Below are 17688 nucleotides of genomic sequence, written 5' to 3'. Positions count from 1 at the left end.
AAAAAAAGAGTTGATACCAAAACTCTGAATTAGATTTTGGCAAAAGTCGTATTGAGTTTATTGATTAACAATGAAGTGTCAAACACCAAAATAAAACCAATATTTTACCCTGGTTTACCCAATTAACTGAAAGCTGACCAATAGCACCAATACACCAAGGCAAATTCCTTGTATGGCAAAACCAGAATGATGTGCCCGAATACTAAATCAGTACAGTGGTTATATTTTTACTTGATACTAAAGAGGCATTTAGCTGATAATTCTTCACATTGTTTTGCTGATACATTTTCTAGTCAATACTCTGAGTACATCTTCGCTGAAAGGCAATCCTGATCAAAATGGAAAAATCTCTATCTGAAGTGGCAATGTCAGCTGAAGAGTTACAGCATGTTAGACACCCACACTGGACCATGGGACATTACCTTGGTCTCCCATGGCCGAGTGGATAAATGGACGAGACACAAGGACAAAGTTTTCTTTACAAAATGATAACTCTGCTACACTCCTGACACATAATGTGCTGAAATCATATTAACCCCGTGTGTTAATATGCTGTTTTTATATCTTGTATGTGATTCAGATAACACATTTCTGTAAAACGAAACATTTCTTGTCAACTAGAGACTGCTATGACTGATTTGTAAATTGTTTGACTTTTTCAGAAATATCATCAGTGCATGGCTGGACTGCTCGCCCCACCATATGGTGTGATGGAAAGCGGATGTAGTGGTGACAGTAAGTAACCATCAATTACTTCTGAATAATTTCTGATTGGTTTAGGCTCAGCAAGCACATATTTAGTTTATACATCTGTGACAACGTTGTTAGTTATTGTTGTATTTACCTTCCCAATATGGTTGATTTGAAGCCTTATCTGAACATTACATTTGATAAGATTGTTACAGTATAAGATTGTTACAGGTTCTTCAGACAACATTTCACTGTAAAATACCAAAGTGCAGGTGCTCCCAAATGTTAAAATGTAGCAGTTGGTGCACATGGTTTGGTCAGATGTTAAGTGACAGTGTTACATCATCAGAAACAGGTAGAGCAGAGCATTTGGTTTAAGTGCAGCTGCTTTCATGTTGTACCAAGGTTTCAAGGTTTGTATGCAGATTGTATTCAAATGTATTAAAGGAGAGGTGTCATGCTTTTCAGGTTATTACCCGTCCCCTTGTGTGTTATGAAGGTTTTTATGCATGTAAACAGTGTGCAGAGTCAAAAACCTCAAAGTACACCCTGTAGCGAGTAAAACTCTAACACAGAAAATACCTCCCCAAAACGCCTCGTTGGAGATACGTCATTGTCCATTTGATTCTTCCGGGTACGGCATGATGTCATGCCGTACCCGGAACGAAATGGACCAATCCGTGGAGCCGTTACGTTACGTCCGCGGAGCCGTTACGTTAAGCCCCCGCTGATTGGTCCAAATTGACCAATCCACGGACTTCCTCACACACAGGCAGCTCAGCTGATTTTCTCCTCCCTGGCTATCAACTGTCTGTTGATAACAGACAGTTGGGATCGCGGCGAAATTCTCTCTGCAGACCCATTCTCACAGCGTTTATCAACCTTTTTCTTACTCAATATCAAGCCACACTTATTGTTTTTACTTCGGCTGTGAGTTTGTGTGTGCTCAGGATGAGTTTGGCTGTGTTTCGCTATGTATCCTAAACAAGGAAACAACACCTCCACGGAGCTCAGCGCGATTCACAACGTCCCGACCAATCAGAGCACACTGTGCTCACAGGGAGGGTGGGGGCTGGAGCTTTTGGAGCTACAACGAGCCGTTAAAGGCAGAGAGTGAAATTCAGTGAATACAAGTAGTTTACAGAGATGCTGTATGAGAAACCAATGTGAGTTTGGAAAAATGCACAATATAAATATATTCTAGTATACCTCAACAATGGAATTATGATCAGTGGAAATGGCCATGACATGGGCCCTTTAAGATAGAGAACACTATGTACGGTTAATGTCCTCACTTTACTTTTTAAAGTAACTCTTTTATTGTGTTTGTCTAATGAGATTTTACAATCTTTAGATAGTGTAATATAACACAGATCATCTTATTTTGTACATTATGTAATGGTACTGCTGTCCCCCTAACTGCATTACTACATTACTGTCTTTCATCCTTTTGCATTGTGATAAAGGCTGATACTTTTATTTATGCTTTTCTGTTGCAAGTTAACTCAATATTGACTTTGCTTTGCTGAAACAGAGCACTTAACCTGCTGCAGAGTCATGTACCATAAGGATGACAAAGAGCAGTGGGGAAATACAGAGAGTCTGTTGGCTTGCTGGTAGTATATGTCAATGTATTCATAAAGGAGGAACAGGTTTTAAAGAAAATGTTTCTCTGGTTTATGTTCCAATCAAAGATGATTTTATTGACTAATGTAGCCTTTTGAGCTTAACTTTTAACGTTGATGTGTCTACTTTAATATGATGTAACATGCCGTGGAGCAGCTTCTGTAAAAGCAGGGCTCTTAGTATTTTTTGCAATATACAGTACATTACTTAGGGGAATTACTGTATGTAATGTATGCATGGATGCACCAAGACAGAAGTCACACAAGCATATAGCAGCTGGAGGCTGATGTACTCTCCTGCACACTACAGTACATCCAGCCAAGCTTAGTGCTTCTGTAACGATAGTGCCAAGTCAAATAAATTAAACATACATTGAATAGTTTTCTTAGTTACAACCACGCTGAGCTTCTACAGCACTTTGGTGTTAACAGAAGGAGCTTTTAAAGTCGGCATTGTTTCATTCAGCCATGCATTCAGTGACACTCTGAGCACCTTTTAAAGCACACTTGTTTTTCAGCCATTCAATAATACTAAACACCTCGCTCTCAACTCTCACACACTGAAGTTGAATCTTATATTTGTCTCCAAAATACATTTTGGATTTTTGTAACTTATATCTTATCTTGGATTCACGTCTCACATGTAAAAACTGTATTTCTGTGGATGTCATGTAATTCTTGTGACACTTGAATGAGTGGCGTGATGTTGGATGGACCAGTGTGGCAGCATCATAAATAACATGATTGACAGCTGAGCCTTTGAAAGACAAACAGACAAAAACAGATTCTTTACAGACCTGCAGCATATACATATAAATACTGTCAGAGTGTGAGAGAGGAAGGCATACAACACAAATACTGTCACAATAGAATACCTTACACGTAAATGACAAAATACCTTCATTGCTTCCCGAAATGACCGGAGAACTACATTTGGTTTAATTTAGGGAACTAAAACTATTCTTTAAAGTTAGAAAAATACTATATTTGTTATTTTGCTCACATGTTATGAAACATAAAGTCACAATAACAAATCTTAACAGCAAAGAACATTCACAATTAACTTAAAGTAATAACGCAACGCAATGTAAACTAAGTATGCATGAGTTTTATTCCTGGATGTAAAGCCAGGGGTAATGTTACTCTTCAGCTATGTTCAGCTGTCTATCTAATGTGTGGATTCATATCCTTTTTCCTGGTATCAGCAGTCCGAGAAGCACTTCTAAGAATAGTTGAGTTTCTCCCTCCGGATACAGAAGTGTCTGAGCAGCTTTGACTGATTATGCCTTTTGTCCTGAAGGGGAACTATAATAGCTTTAGGCTCCTAACACTGACCCTAACATGCCTTTGCTGTCAATGTACAGTCACAGCCAGAGTAATATATTCTAATAGCATTTTTATTTAATGAGAAATCTAAATTCACAATGCAAAACGCAAAAATCCCAGTTAGAAGAGTAAAAGGATCTAGCAGTAATCATACTTTGTAGCCTTTATTTAACCAGGTGAAAAATGAAACGATCTCTTTTTCAATACTTTGAAATTATTTAATGGTATTTTGTATGAATATAAATAGTTTTAAAAGTCATATTTTATTTTTACAGTATCTTCTTCTGTTTTAAGTATGAATGTGCTTTACCCACGTGGACCTGCATGGGCTCGGTACTGTCATCTCCTCAGGGGATACATTGAGAATAGTACACTCGTGTCATTGATCTCCGTTTGTCACAGATCTTAAATCACTTGATGAATGTACTTTCTGTTTTTCCCAACAGGGATGCCGGACAAAGAGAACATAAGCAACAACTCATTTGTTCCAGTCTCCAAACATCAGACTAAGGTAGCTTGCATCATACACATCAATTACTCTTAAAGGGGCCCTCATATGCTCTTTGGGGTTTCCCTTTTCCAGCAGTGTGTTTTTGTGCATGTAAATGGTCTGCAATGGCTAAAATCCCAAACATCCTTGTGTATCAATCATGCTTCTATTGGCTAGCGCTCCAACACATTGTATATGATAGGCTAAGAGGCGGGACATCTATAAGCGGTTGAACAATCACAACAGAGCTGGCCAGCTAACCAATCAGAGCAGACTGGGCTCTGGTTTCAGACAGAGGGTGAAAAGAGGTGCTGCAGCACAGGCAGTATGAGAAAAATAAAGAGCTTTTTGAACATTTAAGCATGGAGACATGTGACAGTAGAGACACTAAATACAAATATGAACCTGAATCTCAGTTCTCAATGTTGTCTAAAGTTATGAAGGACAGAGAGAGTGGGATGATGCCGGTTAACTGGCCTTGTTTGTGTCAAGAATAGTGTAGCAGATAGTTTGTCATTGAAACCTATTGGCTAACTAATTGTGTGCTTCCTGATCCCCTGAAGAAATGGGATTCTTTGCCGTTTCTCTCTCAGACAGAGGATGGAAAAGAGTGTGGAATGTGAAGTTTATTTAAACCTCATCTAAATATAAACAAGATGACTGGAGTATTTGTCTCCATCCATAACAGTTCCTGTCCCACTTTTCTCCTGTTTTCGTTTCCTGGTTGAAAATGTGGCACTTGTGCAGATTGATGTTGCTCTGTGGAGGACACAGAGTCTAGTCACACCATGCTTGTTCTTTTGTTTGAAAACAGCTTGTTTTCTTTTTATGTAACAAAGATATAATTAAATAATAAGTATGAAATAAGCTTCTTTGGGTGCTGAGTGGACTCATTTTCTTGTTAATAAATTATAAACTTTAAGCCGTCACATAAATGCACAAGTTGCTCTCTGAAGCACACAGAATGCACTTTAAATGTCACAGCCCTGCAGCCCCCCCCCCCCCCCCCCCCATGGCCCCAGTGGGGAAAAAACAGACAAAACAATAACACATTTCCATACAGTAATTCACAATAGTGGTGTCCCATTTAAGTAATTGAAGGCATCAATCAAGATGCTGGTAAAAGACTATTATATTGACCATGAAGCAATATAGCAAGCTATAAGTTAAATTAGACTTGACGGCTAATGTCGACTGTGAGTCATACACCAGCAGTGAGAGGAAAACACTTGTCTGACATGACTGCTGTTTCCTACAAAAATAACACTTTAATTTCAACCAATTTCAGTCTAATTTTCACTGTCATGATGTATTTAATTTAAATTCTTCTTATATGTTCCTTTGTTTTATTTTGCAGAAGTCATTCATTGAAAGTCCAGCCAAATCCCACCTTAGATGCTTATCCCAGGTATTAAAGACAATCAACCCTATGTATGTATAGGACAAATAATAACCTGTTAATGTGGCAGGTACTGAGATCAAACTTCTTCTGTGCAGGTTCCCTCAGAGAAGATCCTGCGGGCGGGGAAGATTCTCCGTAACGCCATCCTCTCCAGGGCGCCTCACATGATCAGAGACAGGAAGTACCATCTGAAGACGTACAGGTAAGCTGGCCTCTTTTAAAAAGTGTGGAAGATTGCATCATATATTCAATTTGATTCAATTCACTCCCCAAGGGTCCATGTGAGCAAAGAAAAACACAATAAAACGTAACACCTTTTATTTTCTATTTCTTTTATACAGAGATGGCAAAAGTACACACATCCTTTACTCAAGTAGAAGTACAGATACTCGTGTTTAAAAATACTCCGGTAAAAGTAGAAGTACTGACTAAACTTCTTTACCCAAGTAAAAGTAAAGAAGTATGGGCTTCGAAATGTACTTAAGTAAAAAGTACCCATAACTACCAACTCTTTTAAAGAGTAACTGACCTCCCTTTATATTAACAGAACAATAATGTCATTAATGAATGTTTCGATGCTGAACAACGGCAAAATGAAAGTGGACCTATCATGCTATATTATAATAATATAGTATAGGACCATACCTATATAAGGCATATTTATACTTTTTTTTTCTCAAAATACCAAACAGATCATACATTTTAGCCATGCCTCATTTCGCTCAATTTGCACTTTTTTAGCACTGTTTTTGCAAGGGCTGATTCTGTGAGAACAGCACCACCTACAGGCCTGGCATATGTACTACAGCGTCTCCAGCGCTTTCGAACGGCAATGGCCGTGGCTGTCTCCTCCTGATTGGTGGAGTTGGCCCAATAGCCGTAGCGCCACTGTCCTGACGTCAGGACAGTGTTCAAATCTGGATCAGTTTTTATCAGATCCGTTGCAGCCCCTTTTTTAGAGATTTGGGTATGGAGGAAAATAGAGAGGGTTGTGTTTTCTGACACTTGGTGAGTTCCCTGGAACACCGGGGACACATATTCATGTATAAAAGACGTACAAAAGTGCATTTTGCATGATAGGTCCCCTTTAAGTACAGTAACGAAGTATTTGTACTCCACTACTTCCCACCTCTGCTTTTATAATGCTAACATTTATATGATATATGATCATAGAGGCTCTTTTATGGCTTTTGGCAGCTTGGTAAACCAACAGACACAAAATAAAAAGCAGGGGAAAGAAGATTCAATTAATAACATCAGACAAAACATATTACATAACTGCCCTGCTCGTATAAGATCTTATCTAGTCCTTTTCCTGTCTTTTCCAGGCAGTGTTGCGTGGGGACGGAGTTGGTTGACTGGCAAATGCAGCAGAGCTCATGCATCCACTCTCGTATTCAGGCTGTGGGCATGTGGCAGGTGCTGCTGGAAGAAGGTGTTCTCAACCATGGTGAGAGTCTGTGATGTGCCTGCACCACATGTACGTGTAACTGCATTAAAACCCTGCTGCCTGTGTCTGTGTTGTTGTGCTTACAGTGGACCAAGAGCTGACCTTCCAGGACAAGTACCTCTTCTACCGCTTCCTGGATGACGAGCAGGAAGACGCTCCTCTACCCGACGAGGAGGAGAGGAAGGAGAGCCAAGAGGAGCTGCAGGACACGCTGCTCCTCCTCTCGCAGATTGGACCAGACGCCCACATGAGGATGATTCTGAGGAAACAGTACGGCTATAAAGAAACAATTTCTAAAGCAATATTAAATAGCATTATTCATTGTGATGGTGTTATGATTTCATTTACATATTTCCTGTTTTCCAGTCCGTCTGAAAGAGCGGCAGATGATTTGGAGATCATCTATGAAGAGCTGCTCCATATAAAGGCATTATCTCACCTATCCACCACTGTGAGTTTGTTGTCTTGTTTGGCCATATTAACCCTGTGGTCTTTTATGTCAGTAAAAATCAAGCTAAACTTCTCAGACTTGCTTTAATTAAAGAGCAGAGTGAAGAAAACGATGCAAGTTGCAAACATACCTTTGAAATTCATCTCATTGCCACTGGAAATCACTCTGAAGTAATTGCTGAAAAGTGCAGGGCTTTTTTATAGATTTGAACTCAGTCAATTTTAGGAAAAGTTCAGGTTATTGACTAGCTCTTTCTAGAGGCTCCCTGTTGCACTATAAGTCAAATGAATTTGTGTTAATATTGATCTTCCCGAGCAATACATCTGTCTCCTCTGCAGGTAAAGAGAGAGCTGGCAGGAGTGCTGATCTTTGAGTCTCATGCGAAGGCAGGAACAGTGTGTAAGTAATGCAGTAAAAGAAGTGATGTGACCTCTTTAAACTGCTGATGCCAAACACTTAACTTCACCTGTAGAAACTTTATTGTCCAAAGAGCTCAAAACTCAGGCTACCCCTGAAGTATATCGACATTTTTTTATAGTATCCACAATGTGGAAAATAGTCTTCGGCTTCACTGAGATCAACATGAATTACAAGTAAGATTAAAACATTGGGAGAGCTTAGTGTTTAATCATAGGCAATCAAAATAGGCCTACAAGTAGAACATGAAATTCCTCAAACATAATAAATATGAAATATAATTCATCATTACTTTTTGTAGAGATCATTACAGAGTTTAACTGATTAAATCTAACAATAATCATATCATCATATATATATAATCAGACTACTAATGCTGTGTTTCTTTTCTCTCTCAGTGTTCAGTCAGGGGGAGGAGGGCACATCATGGTACATTATTTTGAAGGGCTCAGTCAACGTTGTCATCTATGGGAAAGTAGGTATTTCTCCAGATGAGTTCACATTATTCCTAAATCAGTCCCATGATGATGTAGATCGGACCAGGTCATTCATTCATTGGTCAGAAACTGATCAGTTCTCTGTCTCAGGGTGTTGTTTGCACTCTTCACGAGGGAGACGACTTTGGGAAGCTCGCTCTGGTTAATGACGCCCCCCGCGCTGCCTCCATTGTCCTGCGAGAGGACAACTGTCACTTCCTGAGAGTCGACAAGGAAGACTTCAACAGGATTTTGAGGGTGAGTTTCTGTTTAAAAGCTAGTGATGCTTTTTACAGTAAGATTTAAAGAAGCTCTATTGCCCTCTGTTGGCAGAAACGCAGCAATGCAGCAATGAACTCTGTTTAATGTGTTCTTTGAGATACAGTAGCGCTCTGTACCCATTTGCTAAGTATTTCAAATATGAAACCCTTTTGGTAAATACTTATATTACTTAAAGCAATTGATAAAAAAACAGGTGTGTTGGTGGTCAACAGTTAACTTACATCTGGGCATTATGACTGCATCATGTTCAGTTCCATATACAGAAGCAGAGATTTCACAGTATGAACTGTGATGTAAATGAAGGAGATGTGTCATCAGGTCTGTTATGTAGAGAAATTAGGAATCTTTTAACAAAGAAAACAAATACCTACTTTGAATGGCTAAAAATTAACTCCATTAACTCAATTTTATCAAGATTTGCTTCATTGTTTGGATGCATGCGAGTAAAACTTTTTTTTCAAGAATTCAGATAATATTCAAGGTCATTTTGGGGGTGAGGTATTCCTTTAAGACTCAACTGTTGGCATTGTTGCATTGTTGCCTTGTCAGGAATTTTGTCTAAGCCTCCTGTTTGCTGAGTTGAGCGTGGTTGTGTGCTGACGGGACACCGGACAGGCCAACTCTCCACTCTGCTCAGTGACCAGAGTCTCTGCAGCAGGGAAATTAGAGCAGAGAGGAGTCAAGATTCTCTGGAAATTTGAGATGATTGTGCGATGTTGTAAAATGTGTAAACATTCAGTTAATGACGTGCTATTCTGTGAGTTGTGGAAGAGACGAGTCATATTCACTGACACTGAAATGGGCTCAAATAAAACAACACACAACCTTCCAGTGGGTTGTAAACATTACGGTTGTTTATTGTCAATTGATCCTACAAAGCTTTAGGCTCATACTGTTTATTAAAAGACATTACTCATTGAAATGAACTGTGTGTGTGTGTGTGTGTGTGTTTTGTGTGTGTGTGTGTGTGTGTGTGTGTGTGTGTGTGTGTGGTGTGTGTGTGTGTGTGTGTGTGTGTGTGTGTGTGTGTGTGTGTGTGTGTGTGTGTGTGTGTGTGTGTGTGTGTGTTTGTTTTGTGTGAAGGATGTGGAGGCCAACACGGTGCGTCTGAAGGAGCACGGTCAGGATGTTCTGGTGTTAGAGAAGAGTCACGGTCGCACCTCCAGCCACGGGGCCTCGTCCTCCCATTACAAGTAAATGTACCCACAATCCACTGCACTGCACCTCACACAGGTTTAAATGCATATTATATTATTCAATCATAACCTATAATTAAAACAAATGAATTTCCCAAATTGGGACCAATAAAGTATCTATCTATCTATCTATCTATCTATCTATCTATCTATCTATCTATCTATCTATCTATCTATCTATCTATCTATCTATCTATCTATCTATCTATCTATCTATCTATCTATCTCTATCTAATGTAGGAGTTAAATGTTGGAGCTGGTAAAGGCTGGGCTATTTCTAATTGCTTTATATTCTGCAGTGATATCAATCTAAAATGTAATTAATAACTTAATTTAGCAAAAACAAGGAGTAGAGAAAATAGTACAGTGGTACCATTTTGAGATCTAATTAAGTGAAAGTAAAGTATTACATGGAAATACTATTTTTTTGCTGAATTACAGTACTTGAGTACATGTTCTTAGTTAAGTTATACAACTGTTACCTAACAGAATCTGAAATTATAAGATGTCAATCTTTGGCTACACAAATCATACTTTCATTGTTGGGTTACGCGTTTTCATGAGATGTATTGAGAATAAGAAAAAACAATCAATCAAAATACTTTATTTATCCCAGGGGGAAATTAGGGTTTTGACAGTTATATATATAATATATATAATTAAAAACACTGAGAGTGAATGCTGGACTCTATCAGTCAGGGTGACCAGCAGATGAAAATGATTTTCGAGTTGTGGGCATCTCAAACACAGCAATCCTTTGCACCGCAGCCAACAAGCGTTTTCTTAATAGAGGCATCTGTCACTGCACCGCGGCCGCTGTAATATAGAGGGACACATTAATGGTAATGGTGGCCCTGGCTCCTTGGGGAAAAAGGAGGCCTGGCAAGTCACAATTACTTGTCCGGGGTCGCCCTCTAATCAACTCGGCTCCTCACACATGAGAGTGTCAAGACTGCGGGGAAGACACAGCATGTCTTATGCAGCTCCCTCTTGTGATGCTGTTATCAAGTAATGAAAACAACCGAGGATGGGCTCTGTTGATTCTCCTTCACGGAGAAGATACCCCTACATTTTTATTTTCTCTCATCCCAGACTCCCCTTAATCTTCAGCCGAGGCCAAGAACCCTTTGATTGTAAATAGGATTCTTATCAAATGAAGCAATCACAGACACACGTTGAAGTAAGACGAATCACTCGAGGGCCATGGAGTTGTCTCAGAGCATTAGGAGCCAGTGTTTCTTGATTAGTGAAGGGTGTGTTTTATCCTGTGTTGCTACAGATACAAGGTGATGTCGGGGACTCCGGAGAAGATTTTGGAGCACCTCCTCGAGATGATACGATTGGATTCACAATTCTCAGAGTCAGGTACTGTTCTGCATGCAACCTTCAGCGTGTCACATTAGCGCCATCTAACACAACATATATATGAAGATAATTTACTGTGAAGGGTTTTCTTTTATGCACCATCTCTGGCTCAGTTTCTCTCCTCTGCTGCTCTGCACTGACCTGTTTGTTCTCATCTATAATTAGCCACATGTCACAGGGCTGATCTAATTACTCTCGCTTGTGTGGACACATATGGTTATAATTTGCCTGCAGAGGTGACAGAGACCGTGCCATGTAGGATCAAGGCCTGACGGCTCTGGATGCTCTTTGATCTGCAGGGGTTTGATATATTTTTCTTTTCTGTCACAGACGCTGCCTTAGAGGACTTTGCGCTCATGCACTGTGTCTTCATCCCAAACACGCAACTATGTCCGGTGTTGTTGGCACAATATCCTTTTTTTGTGGTTCAATGTGAAACTCAGCTGAAAAACACTTCCTACTATGCACCACTTGCATTGTTTGTATCTTTAACTGCTGTGCACCTACCACGCGCAGGCCTTGCAGGGCTCTGATCAGGAGAAGCTGGACTACACACTGAACAACAAGCGCAGGGTGATCCGCCTGGTGATGCAGTGGGCGGCTGTACATGGAGACCAGCTGCAGCAGGAGGAGGTCCCTGTGGCCTTCCTGGAGGTCAGCATGTAGATATCAGCAACACTTTAACCACTGTTATAACTGCTGACATTGGTACAGTATGATAGCAATAATAAACAGTGTGATAAGGCACTCAGTGTTTCTGTTATACATTTATATTTATATTTCTGTGATAGTCTATGATGTTGAAGAACAACAATATGTAGTTTCTTTTTTTTATTTCTGATTCTATTTCATCATATTTTTATAGCTTTTTGCTCAGTTAACAGTTGAATCTCTTTTAGTGACCCAAAAATAGCAAAAAGGTTTAGTTTCAAAGAGACATAAAACCCCTCTGGATTCAGGTTTTTCATTTATTTATTCATTATATATTTTGTCAAACTCTTCAAGTAAAACAACTGTGCATTACAAGTAATTTAAATAGAATTGTCAAATGCATTTAGGGAGGTAAAATAGGGAATAATACCAAACAAGTTTTTACACCCCATGATTGTTATAAATGCGTTGAGGTAAAGCAAATCAACTTTTGGTTTATGATGTGAATCTAGATGTGAAACTGAATTCATCAGTGATTAATATATTTAAAAGGTCAATCAGGTATTGAACATTTTTTTAATTCAGGGTTTGTTGTGTTTTCCTGCAGGAGTTTCTCGTGGCAGTATCTAATGATGCCGAGTCGATTCCAGCCCTCAGGGATCAACTAGCAGAACTGGAGAGAAGGGTAAAGCGACAGTAAGTCAGGTTTTTTAGATACATTTTCTTAAGGATTAATTTGTATATTAAAAAAGATACATACCTTAAGCTTAATCACATATCTTTGTTTCACATTGTAGCACTGAAGATGCCAGTGTCTCTCAGAAAAAGGTAAGAAACCAACTGTCTTTTGTTTGAATTCATGTGTAGATTTAGTTGAATTGTGCAAAAATGTAATTATGCCTGAATCTGTTCAACTTTACAGCACAAAGTCTTACTGCGGCAGTTCAGTATGGGAGATGAGAAGCTTCAGAAGCGCCAGCCCATCAAGAGTATCGATGAAAGTGAGTAAAGGAAACATCTCCACAAATACAATTTAATGCATGTAAAATGTGGACGAAGGATCTGAAACAGTTTGTTGTTGATACAAACTACTGTCTGTCATTGTTACTGTATATCTATTTGCTATTTGAAACCTTTATTTAGCCATTTTATTTTCCTTGAATGAGACACTCACACCTGTTTGTTTTAAGTTTGGTTTCTGACATTTACCTGCTATCTGTTACTGATTTGCACATCAAACTACACACCTGGTTCTGTCAGCAGAATGGATATCCTTGTATAATGTGGATTTAATTTCTGCAGAAGAGGAAATGCATCATTGCTGTTCTTTTCATTTATTGGCCTCAACAATCACCCACTATGACGACCATTGCCAATTACATGTTACATGTTACTTGTTAGACGCTTTTATCCAAAGCGACTTACATACTTAATACTATGGGCAATCCCCACAGGAGCAATTTTGGGGTGAAGTGTCTTGCCCAGGGACACAACGACATGCTGACTGCAGTGGGACTCGAACTTACTATCCTCTAATTCGAAGATCAGTGCACTAACCCACTGCGCCACACGCCAATGAGTCACAACCTTTTAAACTACTTTATTTCAAAAGAATAGCAAAGATTAGAGTACAAATATTTGTTCTCATAAATCATCTTATGACACTCAGATCTACTCAGTAACCCCTACATTTGGAACTGTTGCAATAATCTTAACGTTGCCACATTCTCCTTTCCTTTCTTGCTGACACTCCCATATTTGCTCTGATTCATGCCCGCAGTTCTGCTCAAAGTCTACTGCTGTGACCACACCTACACGACTATCCGTGTCCCTGTGGCCGCCTCAGTCAGGGAGGTCATCGGTGCCGTGGCCGACAAGCTGGGGTCAGCGGAGGACCTGCTGCTGGTCAGCCTCAGTTCTGCAGGAGGTGAGAGCGCCAGCAGCTACATGCTAATCAAACGACTGGAGGCGGCACAGGGGAGAGCCCCCAAGCAGGCCAATATACTAATACATCCCCTGAGTGGGACATTAGCGGCCTGCTGTGGACTGTGAATGACTGCTAGTAGGTGCTACAATGGCCTTTAAAGCAGCTTGAAAAAACAAAAACCTGAGCTCAGTTTTTCTCCTGACAGTCAGCATGATGCTGTTGGTGGCTGAGCCTTACTGTAGTGATGTTCCATCGTATTTGACAGAAACTGTAATGCAGCTCTTACTCAACTTCCTTATCAAATGCAAGTAAGCAGATGCAGCTCATATACTGTATCTCTAACCATTGAACCTTGGATTTTCAAGGAAAAAAGTCAAGGCCACCTCAGTTTTCACAGAAAAGAGCTACAGGATAGTATTATGTTATCATATAATGGAACAGTATAAGATGTTGCCAAATACAATACCTAATACCTAAACTATATTTTTAGAAACTTAAAAAAACAGTTGCAGACAAACATATTTATTTACAAAAAACAAAAGTATATCAGCTATCTCAGAGCTGCTAGCGTAGCTGTATACTTTGAGCCTAATCAGCATAAATATCAGCATTCTAACTATTTCCTAATACAAGTATTTACAAGCTGATATTTAAAAGATGCAATGTTAATCATGTTCACCATCCTTGCTTAGTGTGTTAGCATGTTAACATTTGCTGATTAGCACTAAACGGAGGTTGATATGAATTACATCATTTGGGGGAACAGATGGTAAGTGTAAAAATGTACAATAAAAAGGTTTAAAATGTAAACTAATCTTAGGAAAATTCATCCAGAGGGGAACATGTCAACCTCATGTTGGCGCTAAAGAAAAAGTAATCGGATTGACAAAGTCTGTAGGTTTCATCGTGAGGGAACCATGAATGTCTTTCCAAAATAATGAATAGGTTTAATAGTTATTAAGATATTACAACCGCCATCAATGTAAGGTGCAAACCATCACACTGAAATGTTACATCGCTAAAAAAGGCAGCAGAGAATCCTCACTGTCATATTCTTTTGTTACGACCCTCTTGTGTCTTTAGTGTTGTCTTATAAAGGGATCTAACTTTACATTTAATATGTTTTGAAACCTTTGTGTTTTTTGTTCTACAGAGAAAGTCATCTTCAAGCCCAATGATGTTTCAGTGTTCTCCACGCTCAGCGTAAACGGACGGCTGTTTGTGTGCCGGAGGGATCAGTTGGATTCTTTGGTGGGTTAATCTCTAATTACACAGCACATTGTCATCACATAAAAGAGGGATCAGTGAAACTCAGGCATGGCTGTACATCTCTGAAAACTGTTGCTGCACACTTTTTTGATATTATAAACTGTAAGTATCCACGCTCTTGAATCCAAATAGCTTTTAAGCAACCTGGTGAATGTATTGATTATTGGATATTTACAATGTATTATTTGTTAAGTCAAACTACAGTATTTACCCTTATCAGCAGCTTACTGCATTTCTGTCTTGTCATTTTAACATTTTGATGTATTTCGGCTCATGTTGATGTCACACCTCTGTGGTTCTATCCATCGTTTTTAAATTGTCGAACTCATAAAACATTAGATTACATGATTATAAAACATAAAAGGCTGTTTTTTCTTATTTCCAGACCCCTCTACCTGAACAGGATGGTTCCTCTACAGCGCTGTTGGCTGGTTTTGAGTTAATGAGCTCTAAGGATGTAGCTTACCACATGACTTCCTATGATTGGGAGCTTTTTCACTGTGTCCACGAGGTATGACCAGATGCCATCGGCAGAACTGATTGATTAATAGAACACATGTTGTAATATTATAGAATTAATTAAAGATAATAAATGATAATGTTTTCTTTGATGTCTTACAGCTTGAACTCATCTACCACACGTTTGGGAGGCAAAACGTCAAGAAGACCACGGTGAACCTGGACCTGTTCCTGAGGAGGTTTAATGAGATTCAGTTTTGGGTGATCACAGAGGTGTGTCTGTGTTCTCAGCTCAGCAAGAGGGTGCAGCTTCTCAAGAAGTTCATCAAGATTGCTGCCCAGTAAGTGGACCTTGTTTCAGTGTCTTAATACATCCCTTTGACCCAGCTTGTAATTTCGTTTTTTCACTACTTTTCATTTTTCCTTTCAAAGCTGCAAGGAATACAGAAACCTGAACGCCTTCTTTGCTATCATTATGGGACTGAGTAACCCAGCAGTGTGCAGATTGAGTCAGACCTGGGAGGTGGGTACCTGTCCGTGTCAAAATTATTCTTAACCAAACTGCAATCTAACCTTTTAATATAATCTTTCCACAGAAACTCCCAAGCAAATTCAAGAAGTTTTACGGGGAATTTGAAAACTTTATGGTAAGTTGAAACGACTCACTTACTTTCTTTGAGCTGTAGTGTTTTTGTCATAAATCACCCCATCTTGCAATGTCAGCTGGTCAAGTGCGGGTCTCGCCTCTTCTACTCGGCCTGATCGTGATGGATCTGTTTAACACGGCGACGGCAGATCTCAGAACAGTGTGATTGTTTCCACAGGACCCGTCCAGGAACCACCGGGCGTACCGACTGACAGTTTCCAAACTGGAGCCTCCCATCATTCCCTTCATGCCGCTGCTGATCAAAGGTCAGAGTTGTTTATTAGATGACCCGTTTATTTTTAAGTCAACATAATTTGAAGCTTTGCCACCTTTGTTGTTGAAATGCTTTTTCACCAGCTTTAACCGTCTCAACAATTGGTCTTTTCCAGACATGACATTTACTCATGAGGGCAACAAGACATTTATCGACTGTTTGGTCAATTTTGAGAAAATGGTGAGGCTCTGAAGGTGCACATTATTGTCAGTTGGTGTAAATGTCTATTTTTTTAGCCATTCACTTAACTGCTGATATCTGTTGCTGATTATAGCTCTTTGTCTTTCAGCGGATGATCGCTAACACGGTGAAGATAGTGAGATACTGCCGGAGCCAACCGTTCAGTGAGTGTGCATCCAATAGTTTTATTTTGTAGCGAGAATAAATGGGAATACCAAAAGGTTTGATGATGCATTTAAATGAGACTGTAGTTTTTTCTGATGATTCTTTTCATTTTTACTCATTCTTTCAATTAATTAAGGCCCAGATTCACCTCTGGCCAGCAAGAGCCACCCAGAAGTTCGCACTTACGTACGTCAGCTCAACGTGATCGACAACCAAAGGACGCTAACTCAGCTCTCTCATGGACTTGAGCCTCGCAGGTCTTGAAACCACTCAGGGACAGAAATGTTACACTCTGATGCTGCTTTACTCATGACATGCGCTTACATTGGGATGGATTCACTCTAAAACAGGCAATTGCATGAAGAGGACCTAATGATGTCTCAGATAATGAGATATTGTTTCAGAAAGTCTTTTATCACAGTGAGCTTTAACAACGGTAATTGTTGGTGGCCTCATATCACTGTGCTGCACCATCTTATCTAAGTCAAACAACAGCAACAATTTAAGGAATTACCAGGCATGGGGAGGGGTGCCATTCATCAGATTAACATTTTAGACGTAAACACTATGTGACGCTTATGCTTTAAAAATGCAAAGTCTTGATATTCCTGATATTCAGTTGTTTCGTATCTTTTGTATCAAACAATATTTGTATAAGTTTGTGAGAATCTGTGTTGTAAACTGTAAACAAATATTTATTTTGACATCAGCATGCAAAAAGTTGTGATGATTGTTTGCTTTTTTATTCATGTCAGCACATTTCTCTTTGGAGTTACAGTAAATGTCTGAAAACCTTTTGAGTGCTGAAAGTATTAAATATTTTAGATGTACTTGTGCGTTGTACAATCTTTCATTGTGTTGTTTTGCCGATTCATAAGTTCATCATTCCGTATACCATAAGAGTTTCTAAACCTCTCAGACTTGTTTAGTTAGTGCCATTCAGGTTT

The 17688-nt window shown here is 39.4% G+C and overlaps 1 protein-coding gene across 1 annotated transcript in view; it reads left to right on the top strand.

Moving 5' to 3' along the window:
- rapgef4 (Rap guanine nucleotide exchange factor (GEF) 4) overlaps positions 1-17571 on the top strand; it is a 32428-nt gene extending 14857 nt beyond the window's left edge. Inside the window, exons 5-31 of the mRNA XM_034128384.1 lie at positions 663-735; positions 4088-4152; positions 5489-5539; positions 5629-5735; positions 6862-6983; positions 7070-7253; positions 7350-7434; positions 7773-7833; positions 8250-8326; positions 8439-8585; positions 9693-9802; positions 11085-11170; positions 11501-11579; positions 11674-11824; positions 12429-12517; positions 12619-12649; positions 12744-12822; positions 13602-13748; positions 14902-14999; positions 15403-15528; positions 15639-15817; positions 15909-15999; positions 16073-16123; positions 16301-16388; positions 16512-16576; positions 16686-16740; positions 16878-17571. Of these exons, the coding sequence (XP_033984275.1) occupies positions 663-735; positions 4088-4152; positions 5489-5539; positions 5629-5735; positions 6862-6983; positions 7070-7253; positions 7350-7434; positions 7773-7833; positions 8250-8326; positions 8439-8585; positions 9693-9802; positions 11085-11170; positions 11501-11579; positions 11674-11824; positions 12429-12517; positions 12619-12649; positions 12744-12822; positions 13602-13748; positions 14902-14999; positions 15403-15528; positions 15639-15817; positions 15909-15999; positions 16073-16123; positions 16301-16388; positions 16512-16576; positions 16686-16740; positions 16878-17005 (2625 nt within the window). The 3' untranslated portion in view covers positions 17006-17571. The remainder of the gene's footprint in view (positions 1-662; positions 736-4087; positions 4153-5488; positions 5540-5628; positions 5736-6861; positions 6984-7069; positions 7254-7349; positions 7435-7772; positions 7834-8249; positions 8327-8438; positions 8586-9692; positions 9803-11084; positions 11171-11500; positions 11580-11673; positions 11825-12428; positions 12518-12618; positions 12650-12743; positions 12823-13601; positions 13749-14901; positions 15000-15402; positions 15529-15638; positions 15818-15908; positions 16000-16072; positions 16124-16300; positions 16389-16511; positions 16577-16685; positions 16741-16877) is intronic.
- The last annotated feature ends 117 nt before the right edge of the window (positions 17572-17688 follow it).

The sequence above is a fragment of the Trematomus bernacchii genome, unplaced genomic scaffold (assembly GCF_902827165.1).
Source record: "Trematomus bernacchii unplaced genomic scaffold, fTreBer1.1, whole genome shotgun sequence".
Classification (NCBI taxonomy): Eukaryota; Metazoa; Chordata; class Actinopteri; order Perciformes; family Nototheniidae; genus Trematomus; species Trematomus bernacchii.
Note: the sequence above shows the minus strand (reverse complement) of the source record. Positions and strands in the feature narration are given on the sequence as shown.